The following is a 25,719-nucleotide window of genomic DNA, read 5'->3' on the forward strand; positions in this document are numbered from 1 at the left end:
TATGAATGTATCTGAATGTTAGATAAAAAGCACTTCAGCAGAAAAATCAGAGGAAAAAAAGTGCTTGTACAGATGAATGAGGCGCTTTGAGTGCACAGATAAGAACCAGTCCATTTATCCCTTTAAAACTTTCAAATTAACAATTTTTTTTTATTTCTAAAAGTGTTTGATCTTCTAAAAGCATGAAGAATATTTGCTATTAAAACTTTTTTTTTTTTTTAAATATATGCCTGAATGAAATGCTTTAATGTTAGACTGATAAACCCAACAACACAGTCCAGAGACACCTTTTCATTTCCTAAATAAAAAATATCTCTGTACAATACATTAAAAATGTGAAACCTTTATTTTCACATCGTGTTAAATCTGTTAGACGAGGAGGGCAAAAGCTATAATACAGTCTGTAGCTTTGATTTTTTTTTTTGGTGCACATTGCCAACTTGTTGAAGCTCTACATATCCATCCTGGAGGACAGAGCTTAGATTCAGAGGCAATGAATGAACAAAAAGTTAAAAAAAAAAAAAAAAAACCTGACAAAAACACAACAGCCAAAACAAGTCTTTTTTTCAATGTTAGAAAAAGAATGACTTGACACTGGTGAAGTTTCAGAAACTTCCACCTTGCTCTGCTGAAGCAGACATACATCCTACAGGACCATTTTCTAACCATTGCTCTCTTCCTCTCATTTTCATCTTTGTCGCATTTCTGCCAGTCTTCTTTATAGGGATTGTAGATTTAGGTTGATGCTCTCCATATACAAGGCTATATAGAGAGAATGAACTGACAGGTGGCAGAGGAGCCCGTCTATTGCCCAGTCTTCTTCTCCTTCTGGAAACTGAAGCTGGTCCGGCGGCTCAGTTTTCGTTGTTTCTGGGCAAAGTAATCAGCACGGGAGGTGCTAGCCCGGGACTCCAAGATGTAGTTTATCTGAAAAAAATTGGGAAAAACTGGCATTAATTATGAATTGACTTAAAAGATTTGTGTGATGCATTCATTTGCATTTCAAACACTGCACTACAGTACTGTGAAAAATTATTGAGCCACCCCTTTTTTCTTTACATCTTCTTTCCAAGGATCCAGACTTTCTGCTGTTTCTTTCTTTCTTTCTTTAATAACTGGTCTTCAGTATTAGCTGAAGGTGTTTCAAACTCAGGGGATTAAACAGTGTCACAAAACAACTTAGCAAAGAATCCATTTTAAAATTGTATCTTAACGCACTTTGTTTCTAGCGGCATAAAACAAAAGCGCATAATTTGCTCTCATTTCTTCAAATCCCAACAATCACACAGTTAGTCACAAAAAAGCATTTTTTGGCACGAACAAGATGGAAAGAATACAGGCAGTCATAGTAAACATTTACTTTCAAGGACAGATCTGCTGGACTGGTTCAGCTATTTCCCCCTTGCTTCAGCAGCTCTAGGCTGGAAGCAGAGGACTGACCCTTTGCCTATGCTAAAAGGCTGAAGGTTGCAGGAATCAGCGCCAGCACCAAAGAGAAAACTACCTGCTGCCCCATCAACCCAACCCAAGCTACCAAACGGCACTCTCGTTAACCCTTCATGCATTTCACTCCTCAAAACCTACAGGTTACAAGCACTTCTTCCAGCTCTTAGGAAGCCACGCACACATCAGTCCAGGAGTGTTGGAAATGCAGACAGCCACCTGAGGAGGTTGGGTGATCCATGTGGTCAGCCGTATAACACAACTGGCATTGACTGACTCGAGCTGTACACAGACGCTGATTTAACAGAACCTGGTTTGCCCTGGGGCTTTGGCGGAAGCAGAGTGGGTTGAAGCGTACGTGGTGACGTTTACAAATATCCCATGGTGATGTGGACATAAAACACGGGCAAAATTAACAGAAATAGCTCCTAGTTGACTGACCCAGGTTTAATAGGTTGGTAGAGCAATGTTTGGAGGTGTACTAACAAGAGCTATGAATATGTAGTGTCCATAGCACAAAAGATACAGGAGAGACAAGGGACAGACTTTATCAACTGAGTCCTGACACTCGCACTGAAAAGGAACAGTTTTTGATGGGAAATAATTGTGGTATGCTAAAACTTTGGACCAAATTATGACCCAATTCTAGTGGCTGGGTATCTGAAGAGATGTGCACTGCTTGTGTGCATCCTGCTCAGAATGTTAAATAGCACCAACTAGCCTTTCCTATTAATGGATGTTCCATTCGAGCGCACTGGCAAGGACCTCATTGAGCCATTTCACCGACTGCACGAGGATATAAGTTTTGGTTTTGTCCTGTTGGATCATGAAACATGATATTTCGAAGCACTGCCTGTGTGCAGCATCTCTGCAAAGAGTGTCACACATCAGCAACTACAGACATGCGAGTCTCTTTGTATTCATGGTGTACATTCACATTTGATGGTGACACATTGGAACAGAGCTACTTTCCATCGTTCTGATCTAAAAATAAAAACGACGCAGTTGTTTTAACGAGTTGAAGGGTACTGCAATCTAATCAAAGCTGACCAACAAAAGGAAAATCATCAAGGGAAATGCGTACATTAAACTGTACTTGCGTAAACACTCGTTCTTTTAACATAACAGAGATTGTTCTGATCTGCTTAGTCTCTTTTGCCACTCCTGCTTTGCCATATTTAGCAGGTATTAAATCAAAACTGTTAAATCTTTGTCCTCACAGAAATGTGTTCCAGCACAGACATTCAGCTCAAACTCACCTTCAGCACTATTTCATTGACAGTAGCAGCATCAGACTCAAAGTAGAGAGGCTTGTAGTCATGATTGCTGAGATAAGTGAGTTTAAATATTGCATGACCTGTAAAGGAAAAACATGTTTCATTAGACCAAAATGATACAACAAACTTGTCCAACAACCATTCTGGGCTGACTGCAGGATAGGAGCAGGAGATGAAACTATTTGAATGTCACCAAGAATGTCAGTATGGTTTGGCCTTCTAGTGCACCTTTCATTAATTTCATTAACACCAAAACAGCTGAAATGCATCAATAACCCCGTAAGCTACTTAAATTGACCGGATCAATATGCCAGAAGTTTAACTGACTTCTGGGATAAGGAACTCAGTGTTCCTTTAATTTTTGAGTAGTGTAGATGTAGATAAATGGATAAAAGCAAAATAAACCTTAAAGGTAACGAAAGTTTAAGTACATGAATAGTGTGTTGACATGTGCAGGGTGACCTAATGTTTCTGTGCTCCACTCACTAGGGCTTCTTTCCTCCACAAGGTCACAAGCACAAAGGTGGTCCGAGTCAATGGAAATGGGTTTCTGCCGAATCCAGAACTTAGTACTGGCTTTCTGATTGGTGACAGGATCAATCTCCAGTTTTTCTCCTGAAATCCCTGATGAGATACCCATATGTAAAACATGATGGTCAATGTATTTCATACATGATACACATTCACTGTTGGCGCTGCAGAATGCTGCGGTAGCCACGCATTGCATAATTGCAATAAATTCTTGCAATCCATTTGTTTGTTTTTTATTTGTTACCTCTAGTTGTTTCGACTGTTCTTTAAAAACTGTTTTAATATTAAGGTTTAAACAATGAATTAAAAAAAACAAAAAACTTTTTTTTTTAAATTCATTGTTTAAAAAAAAAATACAGCTGCTATTCAAAAATCACTAAAAATGAGATGCATCATTCTTTGTGGAGAAATAGGGATCCATTGTATTTCAAGTATAAATAATCATAAAAAATCCATTAAAAAAAAAAATCTTTGTAAGCTGCACACAATGAATTTAATTAAAAAAATACTGACTACAACTTGTAAGCGGATAACGTGCATCAAGCAGTTTGTACCTAGCTGGACATCTGTGGTGAAACGCAGTTTGTGGATCATGCTGATCTTGAAGGACTTGTAGTGATGACTGCTCAACATGTCTTGGACTGTGGTGATGTCAATAGGAGGGTCTTCCTCTGAACTCTCCTCACCTCTGGAGCCTGAAGACAGAAAGAAAACAAGAGCACTCAGAGAGTGCAACTACCCCTGAAGGGCAAGGGCTATACTTAAAGTTTGATGTTGCTCTTCCAGAAGGAAGGAAATATGTAATCAGTTTGTTTGTTTGTTTGCAGTCTAGCGTCCACATTTTTCAAAATATCATTTTTTTTATTCTGTGGGACGGTAGATACCAATAATAGCTCCAGCTGATTTCATTTTGATAATAACTGGGTCAAGGTCACACCAACTCCAGGTATTTTAATTTAGGTGAAAATTGGGTCAACATCAAGATCACACCAAATCAGAAAATCAGTTTACATTTTGTATTTTTTCATGAATTGACTTTAAAATTCACAGTATAGTATGACTTGGGGGATAATGAGTACCTAGGTTGGCTAAGCGTCTGACCTCGACCTTCCTGTTAGTGCCCAAGGTCAAAGTTGGCCGTGTAATTATTTTTAAAGAAACCACATAGAGTACTATATCATATGAAAGGACAAAGCAAGCTGTACAACACACCTGACATATTCTGGCATCAAGAATATGCGTCAGGACTTCTTTAAGTTTCCTGAAGAGGTCTTCTCATCCGAGAAGCTTCTTCAGTTCTAAGAGCAATTGGTGGAGAGTCCCAGATTTTAAGCCCTATTTGGAAATGTCCCCAAAAGGGTTATGGACCCTCTTGGGGTCCTCTGCCTAATCACACAAGCCAAGGTGTGTAGAAGCCAGCTGAAGAAGCTTCTCAGACAAGAGGTGAAATGTCGTCAAGAAACTTAAAGAAGTCCAGACACTTATCTTTCCAAACATAATAACTTTTTTATGTACCTTACTTAGTCCATGCAAGAGGTTTGCTGTCTAGAGGTCTCATGACAACAGTCATTGTAAGATCACTTACTGTTTTCTCTGACCAGGCAAAATTCCAGGGTACTCTGGCTCTCCAGTGAGGAGTCCAGGTCTACTGCTACATTTGGCTCGGTCTGCTTCTCGAGACGATACAAGGGCCCTGTTTGAGAATGAGAGTATTTACATCAACACAGCACTGACAACTTTTATTGATATTGCAAAACTCTTATGAGAAAGTTATTTTTCAACAACTTGGGTCTTGTTTTTAGTTGTTACTTTCAAACTAGTGCCAGACTAATTGTTTGACTGTGCTGCAGTTGTTCAAGTAGAATGAAATGTTAACTAATAGGAAAGCTACTGGTAACAACTGGAACTGTAGATATGTAAATATATATTTTTAAAAAAAAGAAGCATATCCAAAATAATCTGGGATTCTCCTTTGCCCATGACTTTCGGACTAATCAGATACTGTAACTCCTCCTGAAGTCTGCGTGTCTCATGTGTCAAATTGTCAAATGCATATTCATTCATGTGTCAAAAGTGAAACGTTTTAGGCTCTACAACCACTGGTTGCTGTCACTAATTAGAGACCAGTGTCATTAGGGTCACTGCAGCTCTACTCCACCAAACTTCCCTCTTAAGAGCCAAGATATTCTATGTATTATTAAATTTCTAGCCATTCCCTTTGTCTCCTCTGAATTCCTGTAATGTGAACCTTCTTTGGTTTGACTTCTTTAGATCAAACACAGTTAATAAAATTACTGTCTCTCAGAAACAAAACTCTTGCTGATGAAAAGAGATAGTTATTTCCATCACTGACATGCTATCCTCACATACACACACTTGGTAACATTCTGCAACTTAATGAAAAGTGTGTTCATAGTAGAAAGCAGAGATGTCCCAGGAGAAGGAGGGAGGACTCCCAGCATCTGGGAAGTGCCTGGAAAATGGCTGACACTCAGCTCTCATAACTGCCACTGCTTGCTAAGGGCCTGTATCTGTACAAGGCACTCGGAGTGGAAAGTCAAGTTACAATCTAGGCAGTCTGTAGGTTAATCACTCCTTATCTAGCAATGTGAGGTATATAGTAAAACATGCCAAAAACTATTTTCAGACACAAAATACAAAGATGTAGAATTATGCCCAATGTATCCAAAAGAGATTATATTTATGGTTTATATTTATGGATAATTCAAGGAAAACAGCACACTTTTATGATTAACAGATCATAAAAAGACAGCACACCGTCTTCCTTGCATTAAAGAGAGAAGGGAATAAATGGTGCAAACATCATTACCCGAGCCTTTCTGTGAACCTTTCCTCTTCTTGAGAGCTTTCTGGAGAATTTCCTTCATAGTCACCTTCAAATTGTCCACCGGAATTAGAGAAAAACCATGAGCAGCATTTCTAAAATAGAAAAATAGAAAATAATTAAGAATGCATTAAGCAACATTTAATGGTTCTGATTGTTTCATAGCAATAAGATGCGAGTATCAGAGTACTGCTTTTTGTGCTAGCACAAACTGCTAAGCTGAAGACACGAAGACAAGATTGTAATCTGAATAAATAATCTACTGTGTTCTGCTTTCAATTTGCAAACAGCAGGAAGTTTCAATATGTTGTTTGTTTTGAATAGCCACCTCATGTATTTTTAATCTCAACTACCTTATTTGGAACATTTTACTTTAAATAGTTTTTGGAGAAATTATTATCATAGACCTTACTTTTAGCAATTAAACAGTATTACTGTTGTATACAAATGCCTTCCTGTTGCCAAATATTCAAATATTTATTTAAATGCAGCACAAAATAATCAGCCTGTAAAAATTTACTTGTCCACACCCTAACATCGTTTAATACTGGAAATATTTATATAGCGCCAAATCAGGCAGGGCGTCCATCTCCTAAATACAAACTTGAAGCTGATTCCACAGAAAAGGGGCCTGGAAGTTAATACTCTACGTCCCATTCGTCTTTTAAATACTCTAGGAACAACAAGTTTGCAGTCTGAGAGCAAAGGGCTTAATTGGTGTGATTAGAATATTAGGTTAAGATGGGGTCTGTTTACTCAGGACCTTGTATGAGGTGAAGGATTTTAAATTTGATTCTGGATTTAACAGGGAGCCAATGAAGGGAAGCCCACACAGGAAAAAATATGTTCTCTCTTTTTAGTCCCCGCCAGTATTCCTACTGCAGCATTTTGGATTAGCTGATTTTTACATCAGTTTATAGGACATCCTGATAATAAGAAATTACAGTAGTCAAGCTTAGAATTCAAAGAAGTCAGCATCACTCTGAGACATGATTAATATAAGCATTGAATGACATGCTCATATTTTAAAAAAAAGAAAAAAAAAAAAAAGGGTCTAAGATTCCTCGCAGTATTACTCGAGGCCGAGGTAATGCCATCCAGAGTCGGCATCTGGTTAGATACCATATTTCAAAGACTTTTAGGGCCAAGTACAATAACCTCAGTCTTATATAAATTTGTGAACAGAAAATTAGTGGTTATCCTCATAGTTTAATGATACTTATTGTTGTTTCTGTTGTTAACAACCGGAGGAAATCAGGATGAAGCTTTCAGCTATCCTCTCCAGTGCAAGACCATCTCCATCCAACATCACAATTGAAGAAAAGGTCATTAAATCTCTAAATAAAAAACAAAACATCACCATGCCAACAGCTAAAAAGGGGATGCTAACCGTTGTTCTAAACTCAAGTTGCGTTAGGTGACCTTGATAGGTCACATGACAGGACAAGGCAAGGTCTCACAGTGGTTTTACCCAAAATCCTGATGCTAATGACCCATGCCTTTTTTCACAACTTATGTGATTATGCACATGATTAATAGTGGGTCAATAATCACCTCCTATGGGACAACCCAACTACTGTTTAAATATATTGGCTGTCAACTTTTAAAACTGAAGAAGCCTCTTGTTTGAGAGGTGAATCGTCTTCACAAAAACCAAACCAAAACAAACAAACAAACAAACAAACAAACAAACAAACAAAAAAAAAACCTAAGTTGCCTTCCTGTTTAGCTCTTAAGGCTACCATTACCTGGATGACTGTGAACCTACAGAGCCAAACTGGTTGTTTATGTCATTTTGTGCTGTCCCAACAATGTAGTTTTATTCATAGATGGAAATCATTATCTTAGTCCTAGCAAGACTTATGTAAGTATCTATAATTAGACAACTCTATCAGCTTTCCACCATTTGTTGTTATAAGTGATATATCACTCATTTCATACTTACATTCTAACAAACAGTGACTGCCTGGAAGCGATGCCAGGGGAGGAGTATTTCTCCACCAAGGCCAGAGTGCTGAAACCAAACTTGTGTATTGGCTCATTGGAGTCTAGCGGAGGGAAGTCAGTGTCTACCTCGCCATCATCTTCAGCAATGTGAAGGCAATAAGCATTCACATTTTCACTGTTGGATATGCGGTGGAAGGATTTGGATATAGAGAGACAGAAAAAGTGTGTTACAAAGAAAAAGACATCCTGTGAAATGTAGCAGTTTTATTTTTTTAGCCATTTTGTGCTCACTTGAGTTTGGGTTCTCGTCCCTCGCTTGTGTATTGCCAACAGATAAGTCCAATGAGGTCATGGACACGGGCATTGGCGATGGTCACCACTGTCATTGGATGTACTTTCTCCTGAGTCATTTGCATTGATAGGTAGACGTCTATCTTTTTTGTAGCTGTGGTGCCGATGTGGCCCTAAAAGTGAAGAGAGGATTGTGCAGTCAAAACAAAACATTACATCGAACAAACAGACAAAACGTAGACAAATATTAACTTATTGTTTTTCAAATAAACACTAACAGGCAAGTTATAGTTTCCACATCCACAAGGCTGCTAGAGTCAGCATGGGTCAAAGTGATGTACATTTTGTCATCAGATTAGATCATTAGCACAAGCACGTTCGTATGTCTGTCAATTTTGTGGCTGCGCAGATTCACCTGCTGCGAATGCTTGATAGCACCATATGCCTTTGAGGCAGACTTCAAAACACAAAGCTGATCCTATAAGTCCTACCAGACAAATGAAATTATTTATTTCTACTGTGGCATTCTACCATCAAATGCCAAAGGAGAAATAAATACACAATTAGATTGAAACTGTGCTGTGATTATTTGGGTAATAACTTCAATAAAATTTATAACTGCTTATTTAATTAGAAACAAAATTTTCAACCTGAATTGAGTGAAAATTGAGTACTGTCCTGACTATCATGATATATGGAAAAACCTATACAAAGAAAAAGCTTATCAATTCTTGAAGAAAATCAAATTGAAGACAAAGGTTTTCCCCACTCTACAAAACTGGATTCAAATCCTATTATTTAATGTCCAAATAAACCTAAATAAAATGTTGAATAATTCACCTTGCCATCAAATTTAGAGTATTCATTGAAGGGATTATTGAGCTGCTGGGGACACTGCTCAAGCCTCAGTGACAAAGTGGATTTTGTTCCAGTTGTCTGCGGCCTGTCTTTAAAGTTGCGCTTTTCAAACAGAGACCCCAGATCTTCCACTGGACAGAACACACAGAAACAGGAAGAAGGAAAAAAAAAAAAAAAGAGTTAACGTATACTGATGGAGTTTTGTCAACTAAAGAGCTTTTGTGTCTGAATCTAAACACATTATCTTAGAGGTTTTGCTGAGAATTTAAGGAGATTTTATCAAACAGCTCGTGTTGATACAGTGTGAAAAAACATCTGACCATTTCCCGATTTCCTATTTTTTGTATGTTTGTCACACTTAAATGTTTCAGCTCAGCAAACAAATATCAATCTTAGACAAAGATAACCAAACTAAACACAAAATGCAGTTTTTAAATGAAGGTTTTTATTATTAAGCGGGGAACAATTCCAAACATACATGGCCCTGTGTGAAAAAGTTATTGCACCCTAAACCTAATAAGTGGTTGGGCCACACAACAACAGCATTTGCAGCAACAACTGCAATCAAATGTTTGCAATAACTGACAATGATTTTTTTTCCAGCAATGTGGAGGAACTTTGGCTTACTCATTTTTGCAGAGTGGTTGTAATTAAGCCACACTGGAGGGTTTTCGAGCATGAACCGCCTTTTTATGGCCACCGAATCTCAGTTGGAATCAGGCCACTCCAAAGTCTCACAACAGCAAGGTGGACTTACTGTTGTGTTTTAGATCATAGTCCTGCTGCAGAACCTAATTGTGCTTCAGCCTGAGTTCAGGAACAATTAGCCAGACATTCTCCTTCAGGATGTTTTGGTAGAGAGCAGAATTCATGGTTCATTTACCACAGCAAGTTTTATGGGTCCTGAAGCAGCAAGACAGTCCAAGACCATCACATCACCATGATATTTTACTGTTGGTAAGATGTTCCTTTTCTGAAACTGTGTATGACTTTTTGATCCACCACCCTGTAATAGGACACACACCTTCCAAAAAGTTCAACTTTTGTCTAGTCAGTCCACAGAGCACTTAGCCAAAGGTCTTGGGGATTGTCACGATGTTTTCTGGCAAAACTGAAACGAGTCTTTATGTTCCTTTTGCTCAGCAGTGGTTTTCGTCTTAGAACTCTGCCATAAACACATTCATTTAGAAACTGTATTTTGTTTACTTGTGTTATCTGTGTTGTGTTATTTGTTTGATGATCTGAAACATTTAAGTGTGACATACAAAAAAAAATGGAAATCAGGAAAGAGGTAAACACTTTTTCACACCACTGTATAGAAGTGCCATTCACTTCACTGGTTCAGTTACTGATTCAGGTTCAATAAAGACAGATTTTTGTCTTTGATTACTTAAAATGTTAAGATACTCTTCTATAAATGCTTCAGTATATATTACTAATGAAGTGGTCTGTGCCCTGTGGCAACAGAATATTTGATGTCATATTTTAGACAAAATCATTTGAACATGCAGATCCTCAGCAAACTACGTAATCAGAATGACATTAAGGGATATAAATGACAAGCAAAAACAACGTTTGTAAAACATGGTGTTACAAAGTTTGTAAAATGTGAAATTTAAAAAAGTAAAGGTATTTAGAAATGACTAGGAACAGTACCTGACTGGGAGGACGCCCTCTCTTTCCACTGAATGTTTTTGCATTTGATTTGGTTCTGTCGTTCTTTTCTTAGTCTTTCAAGTCTTTGGGCTACAAAGAAAGGACAGCTGGTCATTAACTTCATTGCATACAAAAACAGAGTCACTAAAACTTAGTTAAACAGACAACAGATCATCATTTACGACACATCATGAAAATTATTGTAAATTCCTGTAAACAACTGATTCTATAGAATGTAGATCATTGAACAGTCATTATTTCCAACCACAGAGGATGTCATTGCTCTCCAAAAGTTTGATTCAGTTGACTTTACCATTTTATTACACATGTAACAAGCATAGCCGGTATAATGAAATTTGCAATATGTTGTTGTATGTTATTGTGCAGAAAGCAAAGTAAGATAAAACACAGAATAAGATAAAAGATTTAAAAAGGAGGGAAATTCAAATGCATTACAATATCATACAATAAAATACAGAATAAGATGTATATAAAATATAGGATTAGTAACTTATTGCTAGTCTGTTATTGCTGAAGTGGCGGCATATCACAGTTTCAGATTCAGTCATTGTGTATAATATAGTGTATGAATGTGTGTTTAATAGAGTCCATTTGATAAAATACTTACGAAATATGGTCAGAGACAGAGTTACACTCATGTCGGATGCAACACTTTTAGATGTCTTTGATGACAAGTTGCTGACAGTTACACTATTAACACTGCTCAGCTGCTTTTACTACCCACTGCAGGGCCCTTTGACCAACGGTCGCCTAGTTACCATACAACACAAAGATGTTATAATGCTTTGTACAGTGCAGTAGGAGATGCTACCAAGGTATTTTTCAACCTCCTCAGAAAGTGTAGGGATTATTGACATTTTTGTATTAGACAGAAGGTGTATCTATAGAAAATGACATAGATTAAGGAATTTAAAGCTTGTTGCCTGTTCAGTTTCTGCAGTTGACGAAAACCGGGTTTTCTCTGCATTTGCTGGACAAGGTGAAATAATTTCATTACCAGCTTAGAAAGGAAAGAGGTAGTAATGGTACGGAGCTATAATCATTAAGTAGTGTTTAAGGGCAAAGTGAAGTAAATTTACTTCTACTTCTATAGCACGTTTTTACTCTGAGCTTTTTACCACAAGTCTCTCACACATTGATAGAACCTTTAACTCTTATTGATATAGCTTTAGATGTAAAGCAATAACTGGATTGCTGCCTTCTATATACATGTTCCCTCCTTGCAATGAAACATGCTGGTCGTTATTCTCTTCGTCCATAAGATTACTTGTTGCTTTCTGTTCCATTTGCACAAACTGAACTTGGCAAAAGAGCTTTTGTCCATTTAGCACCCTTGGCTTGGAACGAGCTGCAGAATGACTGGAAAATGACAAAATTATTTTCATTAAGTGTTTTTAATCCATAACATGCGACTGTTTCAATTAGATTGCTTGTCATTTTAATTAAATTTCATTTGCATTTTTGTGTATGTGTGTTTTGTTGTTGTTGTGTGTGTTTAATTGTGTCATTTTTGTAACTGCGTGATACTTGCTGCTGCCCATCTTGGCCAGGTCTCCCTTGAAAGGTTTCAAGGGTTTTTAATCAAAATGGGATCTTCCTAGTTAAACAGAGGTTTAGGGTTAGAGCTTTCTAACAGTCGCACTCTGATGACTGCATCGGGGACAACTTGGGGATTCAGGATCTTTCCCAAGACTGGACTAGCTGGAGAACTGATCCACCACCCTTCTAACCTTCATCGACTTGTAAGCATTTGAGGACAAGTTAAAGATGTTAATAAACACCTCAGCCAGCTTACTGCCACATGCTCTGATCACGGGTTCTGGTATACCGTCAGGGCCAGCAGCTTTGTGTTAATTCACTCTGTTTAGGGAGGACCTGACCTCAGAGGGCAGAGGTACATGGCCATCTGGTGGTGGCAGGGTTTTGATGGGAGTCTCTGTATTGAGTCTGTCAAAATTGGCATAGAAATGGTTTAATACATCAGGGAGTGAAGCATTATGGACAATACGGGAACTGTCTGTGCTCATGTGATCAGTTATTGCACATATTCTTTGCCACGGGCTCCGTAGGTGATTGTGTTATAGGAGGGCATTATCAATTTGTCATGTATAGTTTTTCTTTGCAGTGCTCTTTTGTACCTGCATCTGTGGGCTAGAGTGCCGCCAAATCTAAATGCAAGGTACGTCTATCAGCAAGAGACAAACGTCATCCTTTATCCAAACTTTATTCAAAGTTTTCTTATTTTGGTATACGTCTATTAAGTTCTATATTGTGACAGACTATGCAACTTTTTATACTGAAGAGGGATATACTTCTATTTCTGTGTGGGAACCCTGGGTAGCTTTGTGATGATACGGATTCTAATCAGTACGGGCAAAACAGCACTTAAGGGTAGACTCAGCCACTTTTGGCCAGACTGTAACCATCTTAGTTACAGTTTGTCCCTTTCTGTAAGTGGTCTGTTTTTGAGTAGTAAGAACAAGGAGTGGTAGTCTAACATGAGTGCAGGGCAAGCTCCTTTGTTGTTAGTACAGTAGAGATCAATTTATGTCCAAGGTAAGCCAAGGCAGCTCAACAGTCCACAATAATAGTGGTAATAAATGTTGGAAGGGTGATATATCAGTACCATGTTGAGAACCAATTAAGTGAGCTCTTTAGAATAAACATTTTTGAGAGAAATGGGTCAAAGGCTTTCAGAATGACTAGGTGCTTAATTTTATACCCCTGAATTAAAAAATTAAGAGATGTGACTCACTTCTTTTGTCCATATAGAGTACCACTAATTGAGCCTTTAAAGAAAAAGACCAGTTTTCATGAAGCTACACTGACTATCTGGCATGTAAATCTTTTTAATAATATGACCAACCCTTTAAATACAGTCGTGTACACAAAAAAGTATAGCAGTTCAAAAAGGGCTAGCATAAAATAAAACTTGCATGGTTGTTAATCCGTGTCTTACCAGCAGCCACTGGTTTGTCACAGCTATCTTGGTGAAGTCCTGATGAGAGCCACAAGAGGTCAGTATCCAGTGTCAAGGCTGAAAGTCTCAGAGGATTGCAGCTTTCGACCCACAACCCAAAACCATCCCCGTCACTCTACAAAACCTAATACAAAAGTCAAGGGAGCCAAAAGGAGACAATGTCTACCTTTGGACTCCCTCTTTCACCAAAACCAACTTTTCCTTCCAAATAAAATTTCTGAAAGTAGTTGCAAACTCACTTTAACCTCACTATAGACAATTTTTACAAAACAAACAATATAGTACACCAACACCCTCAATTGATGACTGATTAGATTAGATTATAACACCAAACTTTAGGATTATAGGGATAATAGAAGAACATGACACAACCAAGTCTGTATTCTGGTGGGTGGCAAGACTCGTGGGTTAGAGAGGTCTGTTAAGCCAGATAGTCTTTTTCCATGGCATATAGTCTCAGCTGAGGATATCCCTGATGACCCAATCAGCAACAAAATGAATACCACTGTCAAATGAAGTTAATTACATCGATTATTTTAACAATTTTGGATTCTGATGTCCCCGCATAGACAACACTGGAGACCAAGTACCCTTCGCAGCATTATTTCGAGTCATTCTACCCTCCAAAACTCCTGAGGTCCTCATCTCATATCCCATTAAGATTAACTAAGACATTCAGCAACAAGCCCAACCATTCACCCATGGGATGCAGAAGATCTACTGCCTGCATCCCATTACTGGACTCAGCAGAACAGCCCCAGCCCCGAAGTCCCTTTTTTCTGTTGGGTCAAAGTTGTTTTGGAAGCACAAGTAGAGATGCTTTCTATACGTTAGGAGGGCACCATCATCGTTTTGCATTAAGAGTGTAAAATACTGATGGGTGCTTGCCATTTAATTGCTTAACAGTAATTAAATGGCAAGCAAAAACAGAGCATGTGCTTTAAGATAATCAAATCTAAATGGTGAATTATTCTATTAAATTCTGGTCTTGTTTATAGTGCTGAATGTAATTTCCAACAGTAGAAATACAGTAATTTTGAAACTGAGAGTGAAAACTTTTTTATTGGGTTGTTTTTTTGTGTTACTCATCCATTTGAATAATTAACAAAATATAAAAAAGGACAAATGAACTTAAGCATGGTTCAGAAGAATTGTTGTCCCATCAGTTTCTCAGTGCTTGGTAGCACACTAAATTTCACACATGATATGAAATTTATCTATTCATTTATTTATTTATTTATTTTTTATTCAGCTTATACCACAACACTAGCTGTGGCTTTTCAAATTATATAATACATTGCTTTTATACTGGCTAGCAGGAGCACTAAAGAGCACATTTAGACAGGACCTGTATTAAATTAGCACAATTTTTACTGTGATTCTAACCACATAAGGACAACACAACAAACTTCTTACACAGGGCAAAATATCCGGACACACAATTTGTGAAACTACGGGTAGGCAATATAGCCTCAAAATTATATCACACTATTTCAATGAAATTTACTGCAATTGTGTTTCTGAGACTATTGAGTCAAAAAAACAAACAAACAAAAAAAAGAAAGAACTTCATCTGTGAGAGCAGTTTCGAGGCAGCAGTATTTATTACTGCAAACAAAGTTAAGGATAGCTTAGTCATTTTTTTCCAATGAGCTATTGTCATTGATGGCAGCCATGTAATTCGCAGTGTGAATATATTGCCACAAGATGCCAGGAGTAGCAGTATTATAGTGGAATATTCTTGCATTACAGCAATACGATGATACACCATTAGTCAAACATAAGCACAAAAACAGCCTATGTAATGTTTTCCCTGCTCAGCCCACTCTTGCACAGGAATAAATTACCACCCCAAGTGGAGGGCTTCAAATATCTCACAATCTTGTTTATGAATCATGGCAGAGCAGAGCTTCAGCCTTCATATAGACTGAAGAGCTTGGCCACTTGAGAGGGGCTTGCAGTGGAGCCGCTGCTCTTCCACATTGAAAGGTGACACTTGAGCTTGTTCAGGCATTCAGGTCTCTTGGAAGGCTCTGAGAGGAGGTGTCCAAAGCATGTCTGGCCCCAAGGGAGACGTATGACCCAGAGATTAGCTGGCTTGGCAGCGTCTTGGTATACTCCTTCCAGAAGAGTTAGAGGAGGTGGTCAGGTAAAGGGAGGCCTTGGTTGCAGGGGTAGCCTAGACCTAGCAGAAAATAGATCAGTCCAAATGGATGGACTGTTCTTTTTCCACTGTGGACTGATTGTACAGTTTATATTTTTAATGACTTTTAAAAAAAAACAAGTATTGTTGGAACAGTGCTCTTGGGTCTAAAAGCCTCATCTTTTCTCCTCAAAACACACATCCTTTTACTTTCAAATACACACCTTAAAGCATAACTCATAAGCTGGAGAGGAAATTGCAACTCACTCATTTAGAAGATCATCCTTTAGCCTGGAAGATTAGTTTTTTGCTCTATAAAAAGCCCTCTGTAAAGCTGGAAGATCTTACTATTCTATACTGAGTGAAGAAGAACCATCCTAGGTTTCTCTTCAGCACTGCAGCCAAAATTGTGCTTTTTAGACCCCATTCCTACAAGACTACTCAAAGAAGCATTATTTACCATTAATTAATGCTTTAAGCTTAAACATAATCAACCTATCTCTATGACTTGAGTACGTAAGACAGGCCTTTAAGCGGTCAGTAACCCAGAAACAGCTTCAGTGAAGGTTACAAATGTGGACAAACAGTGGACTCATCTCTGTGCTTGTCCTCCTAGGCCTCAGTGCAGCATTCCATACTGTTGACCATAATATAATATTACAGCAATTTGAGCGTGCTGTAGGTATTAAAGGTACTGCAGTGCAGTGGCTTAAATCATAGCTAACAGACTCCAATTTGTTAATGCAAATGGAGTCTTCTTTACACACTAAAGTTACCTAGGGAGTTCCACAGGGATACCCAACTTTATTTATCCATGAAGCCAGATAATATACATAAATTATTTAAACTGCAGGAATTTCTTACAGACATAAAGACCTGGATGACCTGATTTTCTGCTTCCAAATTCACATAAAAACTGAGGTTATTGTAGTCTGACCTAAAACTCTAAGTTATTATTGGGATGGTCTTTACCTTACAATATTAAGCGCCTTGAGACAACTGTTGTTGCGATCTGGTGCTACATAAATAAAATTGAGCTGAATTGCTTGCAAGCCAAATAGTTCAAGCTTTGTCTTGTCTGACCATAGCGATATTTTCCACATTTGACCTGGGCATGTGGGCAGCTACAAATTTCAGTTGAGCTTCTTTATTGGTCAACATCCTCTCAGTCCATGACAATGTAAAACTCGCTACAAGTCTTTAGGTAAGTCATTAAAAACGTATGCTGAATCACCATTCCATCCTGAAAAATGAAGTTTAAAGACATTATTAAAAGTGCCAAATTACTATTACATTCATGCCCATGATCCACTGGAGCCACAGTAGTAATGGTAATAACACCAACAAAGAACAACAATATGAAAACTGAAAATGTAAAAATAAATTCCACATTTGCTGAAGTAGTGGGTTTCCCTCACTTTTTGTCATCATGGTTTTGTCATCAAATGTTTGCAGAAATTTGGTTTTATATAGAGTAGGCACTTGATTTTGGAGCACACGGAAGCTGGGTGACACATAGTCAATGATTATTCATTTTGCTGTGTCATTTGTCATCTCCATAACCATATTTAATGCAATATGTCACATCATATAAATTACTTAAATGCACAATGAACCACAGTGTAATCCCAAGCTTTTCACATGCGCTGCACACAATTTAACTCAGTGAAACCACTAGCCCTGATTAGCCACACAAAACCCCTTCAAACAGCAGCAGAACAGGCTTTCTGGCTGCCTCCCACCATAATGACAGGAGGGAGGTCTGACAGAAAGCTGGCCCAACTAACAAGCTAAAGTCTGAAGATGAGTTTACCTGTGTTGGAGCGCCGACGAATGCCAAAGTCCCAGCTGGAGGTGATGTCCATAGACTGAGAGAGGTCACAGGGATGACTGTCTGTCACACTACTGCCCCCCTCATTCAGGAGGCCTGACCCAGTTGACCCAAAGCTGCTACCAGGCACCAGAGAAAGCTGGCACTTCTCAAGATCAACATCCTGATCTATTAGCACCATTTCACACATTCCAGTATCATCACTGGTCACATGAGATTGTCTGATGTGAGCCAGGATAATGGCCGGATTGTCCAAGAATGCCATTTCCTCTGTTTGGCTAAGTGTGTCTTTTCGCTTTGGAAATCTTCTCACCCTCTTGCCTGTATGCCAAAGGGTTCCTTTTCTTTTCTTATCAGTCTCTGTTTGAGAGTGTTACAGCTCTGACTGATGACAAGAGAGGTGTCACCTTTTCCATCTTTTGATGACTATTTTTTCAGGTCCAAGGTAGGCAAAGTAGTCCCTAAGGAGAGCAAAGAAATTGTTATTACATGTTGCAGTCTAGAAGTAGGATTTCAGCTCAATCTTTTAAAACTGATATATTTAAAAACTAAGCTCAATTCACACATCCCAAAGCCCACTTTAACTTCCAACTTTCACAGTTTAAATAAATAAATACAATAAACTAAAACAAGAAGCAAACCTCTGCCAAGGCAGCATTTGCTTTTAAGGGACTAATATTGTATTTTATACAATCTTTTGTTTTTGTTCTTTATGCAGTCCAGATCAAAAGTTTAACCACTTGAAAAATGGGCAAAAAAAAGTAGGGTTTTTTTTTTTCATATTTTGCATGGTTGGATCTTAACAAGGTTCCAAGTAGAGCTTCAACATGCAACAAGAAGGGATGGGAGTGAGACAAAACATTTCTTTTGAGCATGCATTTTATTGAAAACAACACTTAAACTGAAACAGGCTGTTTTACACCCAATCAAAGGTTGAGGACACAGCTAGCTGTTTGATGTGGGACAGTAAACTTTAATGTTTAAATGGATCTATTTTAAAGATGTAGAGCTCTAATGTGCAGCTGCTGCCTTAAAAATCATCAATGGCAGCAAAATCCCACTCAGTGATAAAACTGTTAAGTAGAATTAAAATTATTATTGCTTGCGCCAAATCACCAGATTAAGTAAAGAGTTTTCTCGTCATTTTTAAAAACAGTGATGCATTTTACTGGTATATTTTTATGATAAAGATTTTTAATGCAATTTGATAACATATCTAAAGTATAGGTATCACTCAGAGGGATAATCTTCTATGGAAGAAGAGTCACAAGATTCCTGAAACGCCTATTTTGTGATTGGTCAGATGTCTGCCAGTGCCACACATTTCGTGTGAATGCACAGGGGAGACCCTTCGTTAACACAGTGACTTGATAACCAGCTTTGTGTGATCGGTTATCCTGATCATCAATTTTAGGATATGTGAATCCAGACAATGGAGAGATACCCTAAATATACTGAACACACATAGTTTACCCAACTCCTGCTTCACAGTATAGCCCTCAGCTTGGCTGAAGAGGCTTTAAAAGTCTCAACAGTTAAAACAAAGATTGTCATTTTGCCAATAATCTCTTTAAATGGGTTTGAACTTTGATACCAACAAACAAAAACTGAAGTTTGAATGTCCGTGATATTAACACTGAACATAAAGATGTTGATAATTTCAACATGTAAATAAGAGCTGTAAGCCAGGCCAAAACAACCCCACACTCAAACTAGGTTGAATGAGATACCAACGTTAACACGTCCAATAAAGGATCAGGACCAGAGCACCAAGATTTTTTGTAACTTTAGTAAACAAACGTCAAACTATTAATAACATATTGTTAGGTTTTGAATAGTTCAAATTGTATGCGGCGGGCCTAATCTTACATTAGAAGATCCAGTAATTGCAAAGAGCTTCTAGACGACGCTAACTGCAACTAATGAAAAGCTGTAGTGTATTGTCAGGTTTGTCCTTGCTGACAGCTTAAGGGTCTTCTTCTCTAAAGCGAAATGTGTTATGGCGTGTAATGCCAAGTGATACTGTTTGATACCTCCAACAAGCACCTCACGTAATGATTCATCGTAGCTGTTTTTAATGATAGGTGATGTAGCTATTGTCTTTTTTGCTAACCATCGTAGCCGGCTGACTTCAAAGTAATACTTTTTTAAATCGCAGTCCGCCTGCTTAGAGTGGCAAAAAGGTTTATTTTTAGTATCAGGATTGGAAAAATATTTCACCAGAAGCGGTTCAATCTAGTAGCTTGCAAGCTCATTTAAGCTAACGCGACCAGCATTTGGTTGCACCTCCCTTGTTTAAGACGACGTCTTACCTTTAGATGTATCCACCAAGGGAAAGAAACATCCACCATTCTCCATATTATACAAGCATAATCATAATAGAGTCAGAAACTCTGTTCATCACGACTAATGTTCCACATTAAAGTCATAATACAAACCAACTCAACCTGGTATGCTCTGCCTAACAACCAACCCACAACCAACCCGGCTATACTTCCGGTTCCGTTACTTCGTGATAAAAGAAAAAAAAGACTGATTTCGTTTTCACAGAAAGCCTCAGTCATCGACATATTTTGCAACATTTTTATCCTTATTACGCTTTTATTAAAATATAACTGTTTATGAAAATATCATGTGACTTAATTTGATTAAGTCTAACATTATTATTATTATTATTATTATTATTATTATTATTATTATTATTATTATTATTATTATTATTTAGTTATAATTATAATTGTAAAAAATATACCCGACAGTCAGGGAGGGCATTTTATGTGCTTCGACCTAAAATGAGGTCCATATATATTTGGAAACTGTGTTTTTTTTTACCTGTTTACTGAAACATATTCCAATTATTGTTATATAATTGACATGGACATAATATGTAGAATCTCACCTTTCGTCTGAGGGTATCCACTTTTAAACTGGAATGAAGAGTTCAGAAGATTCAGGTCCTTAAAATGTGCCACCCTTTTTTTAAAGACACCAAAAGTAATTGGACAATTGGCTCAAAGGCTGGGGGAGCCTATGGTGAAAGAGTTCATTTCGTTTTGTTCTGCACTGAAATCGATTGGACAGTGTTAACTGCACAGTATTGCAGGCAGCATTTAGTGGAGATGGACAAGCCGCAAGGAAATGCTCCAACGAGCCACGATATAAACATGCCATTATTTGCATCTGTCGCTTTTCCATTGTGTTAATCAGACCCTTCCCAGCTACATCAGCTCAGCAGTGTTGTTGCTGGAATAGTTTAATAAGCATTTGGCTGCATCCTCCTTTGTGTAAGGATGATTGAAGGTATGTTTAAATTCTTCCAAAAAGTCATTAAAGAGATGTGAGTACATTTATCGATTTCGTCAAGCCTGCTAAAGAAAATAAAGTGCTTAATTTATTAATACATGCATAATTTTAAGAGAATGCCGTATAAGCTGTATAATATGTGTATTTGTCACGTTACATGAGAGTGTCTGTTGGTGTGCTCCCAGGGTCCGCCCTCTGTGGCGGAGGTTTTGGTGTTGCATCAGATAGCATCACCTCAAGGGTTGTCAGGTCCTGCGCAGATCAACTGTGTGGGGTGATGGAGCACATCTTCGAACTGAGCCTGAGGCTGGGGAGAGTTCAACAGCTCTGGAAAAACCTCTTGTGTTGTACCAGTGCTAAAGACTCCACGTCCCAAGAACTTCAAAGGCTACAGGCCAGTAGCTCTGACATCCTACCTGATGAAGACCCTGGATCAGTTGGTCCTGGCTCAGCTTCAGCCCCTGGTGAGCTCATCACTGAACCAACTTCAGTTTGCCTGCCAACTTGGCATTGGAGTGGATGATGCTGTCACTCTCCTCCTACATCGTTCCCTCTCTCACCTGGAGACTGCTGGGAGCACTGTGAGAATCATGTTCTTTTATTTCTCCAGTGCCTTTAACACTATTATTCCCACAGTCCTTAAGGACAAACTGGAGAATTCAGAAGTGGACCATCATCTCACAACATGGATACTGGACTACCTCAAGAAAGGACAGAGCAGGCTGTACCTGCTGCAGGGGCTCAGGTCTTTTGGATTGATGGGCCCACTCCTGAAGACCTTCTATGGCTCTATGCTCCGGACAACATCCTGGGTTCCTTGGGACACAAAAACCTGTTCTAAACTGCAGCAATTACCCCACTTTGTTTTCCATAACTGGGTGTACTAATTGAAGCTTCTCCTGTGTCTAAAAAATAATAATAGTTATCTGAATACCTAAACAGTTATCAAAATACAATAGCTATAATAACATGCTCAATCATCCAGGTAAGTAAGTTGGACTACAGACGAAAGTTTGAGCCTGTTTCAGCAATGCTAAGCCCCCAGCATCCAACATCAACATGGAGGGGAGGAAGGCACTCACATCACTTATAATGACAATAACATTATCTGGCAGACAAGGGTAGGTGCACGGTTGTGCACCAGAAAGATTATCATGAGAAAATGTTGTCACTGCTCAGTGACAAAAATACTTATGAGCCCCTGAAACGAGACCCAGGAAGTGGTTACAGGAAGAAGGTGATAGATTGTCTCAAGCAGTTAGAACAAGAAACTGCTATTGACTGGATCTCATACCACATCTCATACCAGGGGAATCTACACTAAGTCTGTATATGGTTTACTGGGTGTAGGGTGTACCAATTGTCTGTATGATCAACTCGGTCACCTATAACATTCCAAGGTTTCTGATTTGAAAACACTATGCCCAGATGAAAAGAATCAACCTTTTGGGATTTGTTGCATGGTGGACACAAAAATGTACATTAGCAGTTAAACAACAGAATAAGGCTTTCAAAAGATTTTAAAAAATGTTCCCAAAATCTAATAAACTACAAAAAGAAACAAAGAGACTTTCAAAGAGACTCAGGGCATATAGTTTTTGCTGATATTTTTACATTTTTGAAGGAGACGGGAATTTTAAAAAGAAATGTATTTGGCGGTACTATAGATTCTGTGCTATACTCCAATCTAAAAGGTGGCGGTATTGCACCTAGAAGTTATTTGCCAACCGCCAAAAAAACAGGGGAAGAAGAAGAAGAATTTCGCTACTTGCCAACCAATAAATATTAAGAAGAAGAAGAAGACCGCGACGACTCCTCCGAATCCGAACGAGTTCTTTCCGCTTTTCGAACAATGATATCTTCCTGAAACCGCTAGCTGGAAAACTGTTGTGCAGATATGCACAGAATAGGTTGTGTTTAGCACTGGTTTGATGAATAAGGCAATTTTCTAACAATGCGAGCTTTTCCAAAGCTGTGAAACGACCTAACCAAACAGAACACTGAGGAAAAATTTCGGGAACCTCTCACATCCAACTGTTAGCCTGTTTCGGTAAGTGGTTAACCCAGTTAGATTGCTAACATTATCATTTATTGCAAATCCTGTGTCTTCTCAAGAATGTGATACGTGAAGCTGCCTTTGGTGGTGTAATTGACTGAGGTATGTGATATAAGCGCTTAAACGATCCAAGGGATAACAGACCGTTGGCTGGCCAGTAAAACCATAGCTGACGTCTGTGGTCGGTTGCAGCTGGCGTGTGGAAGATGCACTATGTTACCCGACTAGCTTGTTAGCTTGATCGCTTATTTATTATTTCACAGTTAGAGTTGACAAACGAAGTCGAGTTATTGTCGCACAATAAATAATTTAGTTATGGCTGTTGTTAGTAATTTGTGTTAAACCTACGAATCAATGCGTAACTTGTCCTGTATGAGGAGAACTTTTGAGTGACATCTTTTTATCTCATTGCACCACTGGAATTTTGAGTGTTAGGACGTAGAAGAGAAATCCAGTCCTTTGCAGAGGAGCTCACTGGAGACCAAAAAAAGCAAATTTATGTCCTTATTACGTAAGCCGTTTGTTTATACCCCAGATTATTTTGTGACTTATGTAAAATAAGATAAGATAAGATAAGATAAGATAACTCTTTATTGTCATTGCACAGTCATACATAGTACAGTAGTACAATGAAATTGGAAAAACTGTCCTACGTCGGCACTACATATAACACAACACGACACGATATGACACATCACAACGTAACAAACAACACAACACAGTTGTGTTGTTGCATCAAGATTTAAAAAATATGGCAATAGAAGTTTTTTCTCACAAGCCAATAAAAATGTACATGGGCCATTAAAACTCTGAGCCATTGTCCTGAGGGTTGTTTGGTTGGACACAGTTCAGTTCAGTTCAATTCAATTTTATTTATATAGCGCCAAATCACAACAAAAGTCGCCTCAAGGCGCTTCATAGATACAGAGAAAAACCCAACAATCATATGACCCCCTATGAGCAAGCACTTTGGCGACAGTGGGAAGGAAAAACTCCCTTTTAACAGGAAGAAACCTCTGGCAGAACCAGGCTCAGGGAGGGGCGGGGCCATCTGCTGCAACCGGTTGGGGTGAGAGAAGGAAGACAGGATAAAAGACATGCTGTGGAATAGAGCAGGGCGATATGGCCAAAAATATTTATCACGATATATATTTGAAAATTTGCGATAACGATATAACTGACGGTATAATTGATGCGAGACAAAATACAACTCCACAACATTACTAGCACAAAAAGACAACCTTCCATTTATTTTCACTTAAACAAGAAGCTGGTTTTTATGTACATTAAAGCTTTATAAAAATGTAACAGTGCAAATGCAAATTCCTTGCTGAAAGTTTAACCAAAAGGCATTTCCAGTAGAAATGGGCTGACATATCCTGAGCATAACCATGTATAATATCCACTGAAGTTAAAAAGAGGTGATTTGCAACATTAAACTGCAGTGTGCAGTACGTATTTTTCGGACCATAAGGTTCACGGGATTATAAGGCACATTAAGCGAAACAAAGCAGTCAGATAAATCAAACTTTATTAAACTCATTCTTCTTGCTTCCTCCACTTCTGTACCATTGATTCATTAATGTTGAATTCTCTGGCAGCTGCTCTATTCCCATGTTGTTGCAGTATATTAATGACTAACCTCGTATTGTGGATGGATTATCTCAGTTGTTCTCCTGACTGAAGTTTGGTCCGTTTACAGCATCCTGCCATGCGATTGAATTTGTCTCTAGCCATGAGGAACCTTCACGTTAACTTTTATAAGTGGAAAAGTGTTAGTGTTCGTCCTCCAGCTTCACTGTTTATGTTATGCTAACATAGCTGTGTCGCTAGCGATCACGTAGCACATCATTATATACCAACTAGCCCAACTTCAGTAACCCTACAAACGTCACTGCTGTTTAGTTTCCTGTCTTCATTTATGTTGGAAGTGATAGCAGAGCTGTACGTTTGATTTTTTTTCAGAAATCTCTCAGTCAGAACATGCTATATCATGCTTAGGTAACTAGCGAAACTAGCGAGCTAACTTCCGCTAGCTTCCTGCTAACTTCTAACTCCATTAAATGTAATAAATTTTGTTTTCATGGATGCCTGGAAGTTAAACTTCATAGTTACACCTGGTAAAGCAGCAATGCTGATTGTTTTTATTAAAGATGAAAGAATTTAGACAGTTTTTAACTCGCAGTGATGCTGCAGTGTTGTTTGACATGAAAAAGACGGAGTTTAGGACCCAGATTACTCCCAGCTTTAAGAGCATCTTAGTCCGACAAATACGACAATAACGACGGCCGCTTGCACGTTCTGCAAAAAAATGTGCTTTGTCTGTATCTGACGGACAAACACCAAACCAGTTCCACATCACTGAAGTTGCACCATTTTTACAAACCAATTCTGGTTCATCTGTTTCACTCAACAATCGGCCATGTGCGTATGAAAACAAAGGCACTGCGCATGCGCGTTTTACTCATATTCTATCGCGATATTTCATTTTCCTATCGTTGCCTAACATTATACCGGTATTACCGTGAATGGTATAA

At 38.4% G+C, this 25,719-nt stretch overlaps 2 protein-coding genes across 2 annotated transcripts in view; one reads left to right on the forward strand and one right to left on the reverse strand.

Annotated features, from left to right (window-relative positions):
* Positions 1-323: 323 nt before the first annotated feature.
* mapkap1 (MAPK associated protein 1) lies at positions 324-20,322 on the reverse strand. The gene is made up of 12 exons (XM_082539600.1): positions 20,136-20,322; positions 17,806-18,284; positions 10,849-10,938; positions 9,175-9,323; positions 8,335-8,507; positions 8,042-8,218; positions 6,082-6,191; positions 4,837-4,944; positions 3,806-3,946; positions 3,207-3,344; positions 2,703-2,800; positions 324-927 (listed from the first exon to the last, which is right to left on the reverse strand). The coding sequence occupies exons 2-12, from the start codon at positions 18,086-18,088 to the stop codon at positions 805-807; spliced, it is 1,590 nt and encodes a 529-aa protein (XP_082395726.1). The 5' UTR covers positions 18,089-18,284; positions 20,136-20,322; the 3' UTR covers positions 324-804.
* A 2,582-nt stretch (positions 20,323-22,904) lies between these two features.
* The window catches only part of mvb12ba (multivesicular body subunit 12Ba), a 30,369-nt gene continuing 27,554 nt past the window's right edge, over positions 22,905-25,719 (forward strand). Inside the window, exon 1 of the mRNA XM_082539605.1 lies at positions 22,905-23,176. The gene's annotated coding sequence lies outside the window, so the exon portion shown is untranslated. The remainder of the gene's footprint in view (positions 23,177-25,719) is intronic.

The sequence above is a fragment of the Aulonocara stuartgranti genome, assembly GCF_965226115.1.
Source record: "Aulonocara stuartgranti genome assembly, chromosome: 7".
Taxonomy (NCBI): Eukaryota; Metazoa; Chordata; class Actinopteri; order Cichliformes; family Cichlidae; genus Aulonocara; species Aulonocara stuartgranti.

Excerpts from the sequence above, each read along its gene's own strand:
- mapkap1 (XM_082539600.1), bottom strand. The coding sequence starts at position 18,088 with ATGGCATTCTTGGACAATCCGGCCATTATCCTGGCTCACATCAGACAA. Across the intron at positions 6,192-8,041 it reads CAGTCACTGTTTGTTAGAAT|AAATGCTGCTCATGGTTTTT; the intron begins GTAAGTATGAAA and ends TTTCTATTTTAG. Across the intron at positions 2,801-3,206 it reads TGTGGAGGAAAGAAGCCCTA|GTCATGCAATATTTAAACTC; the intron begins GTGAGTGGAGCA and ends TTTCCTTTACAG.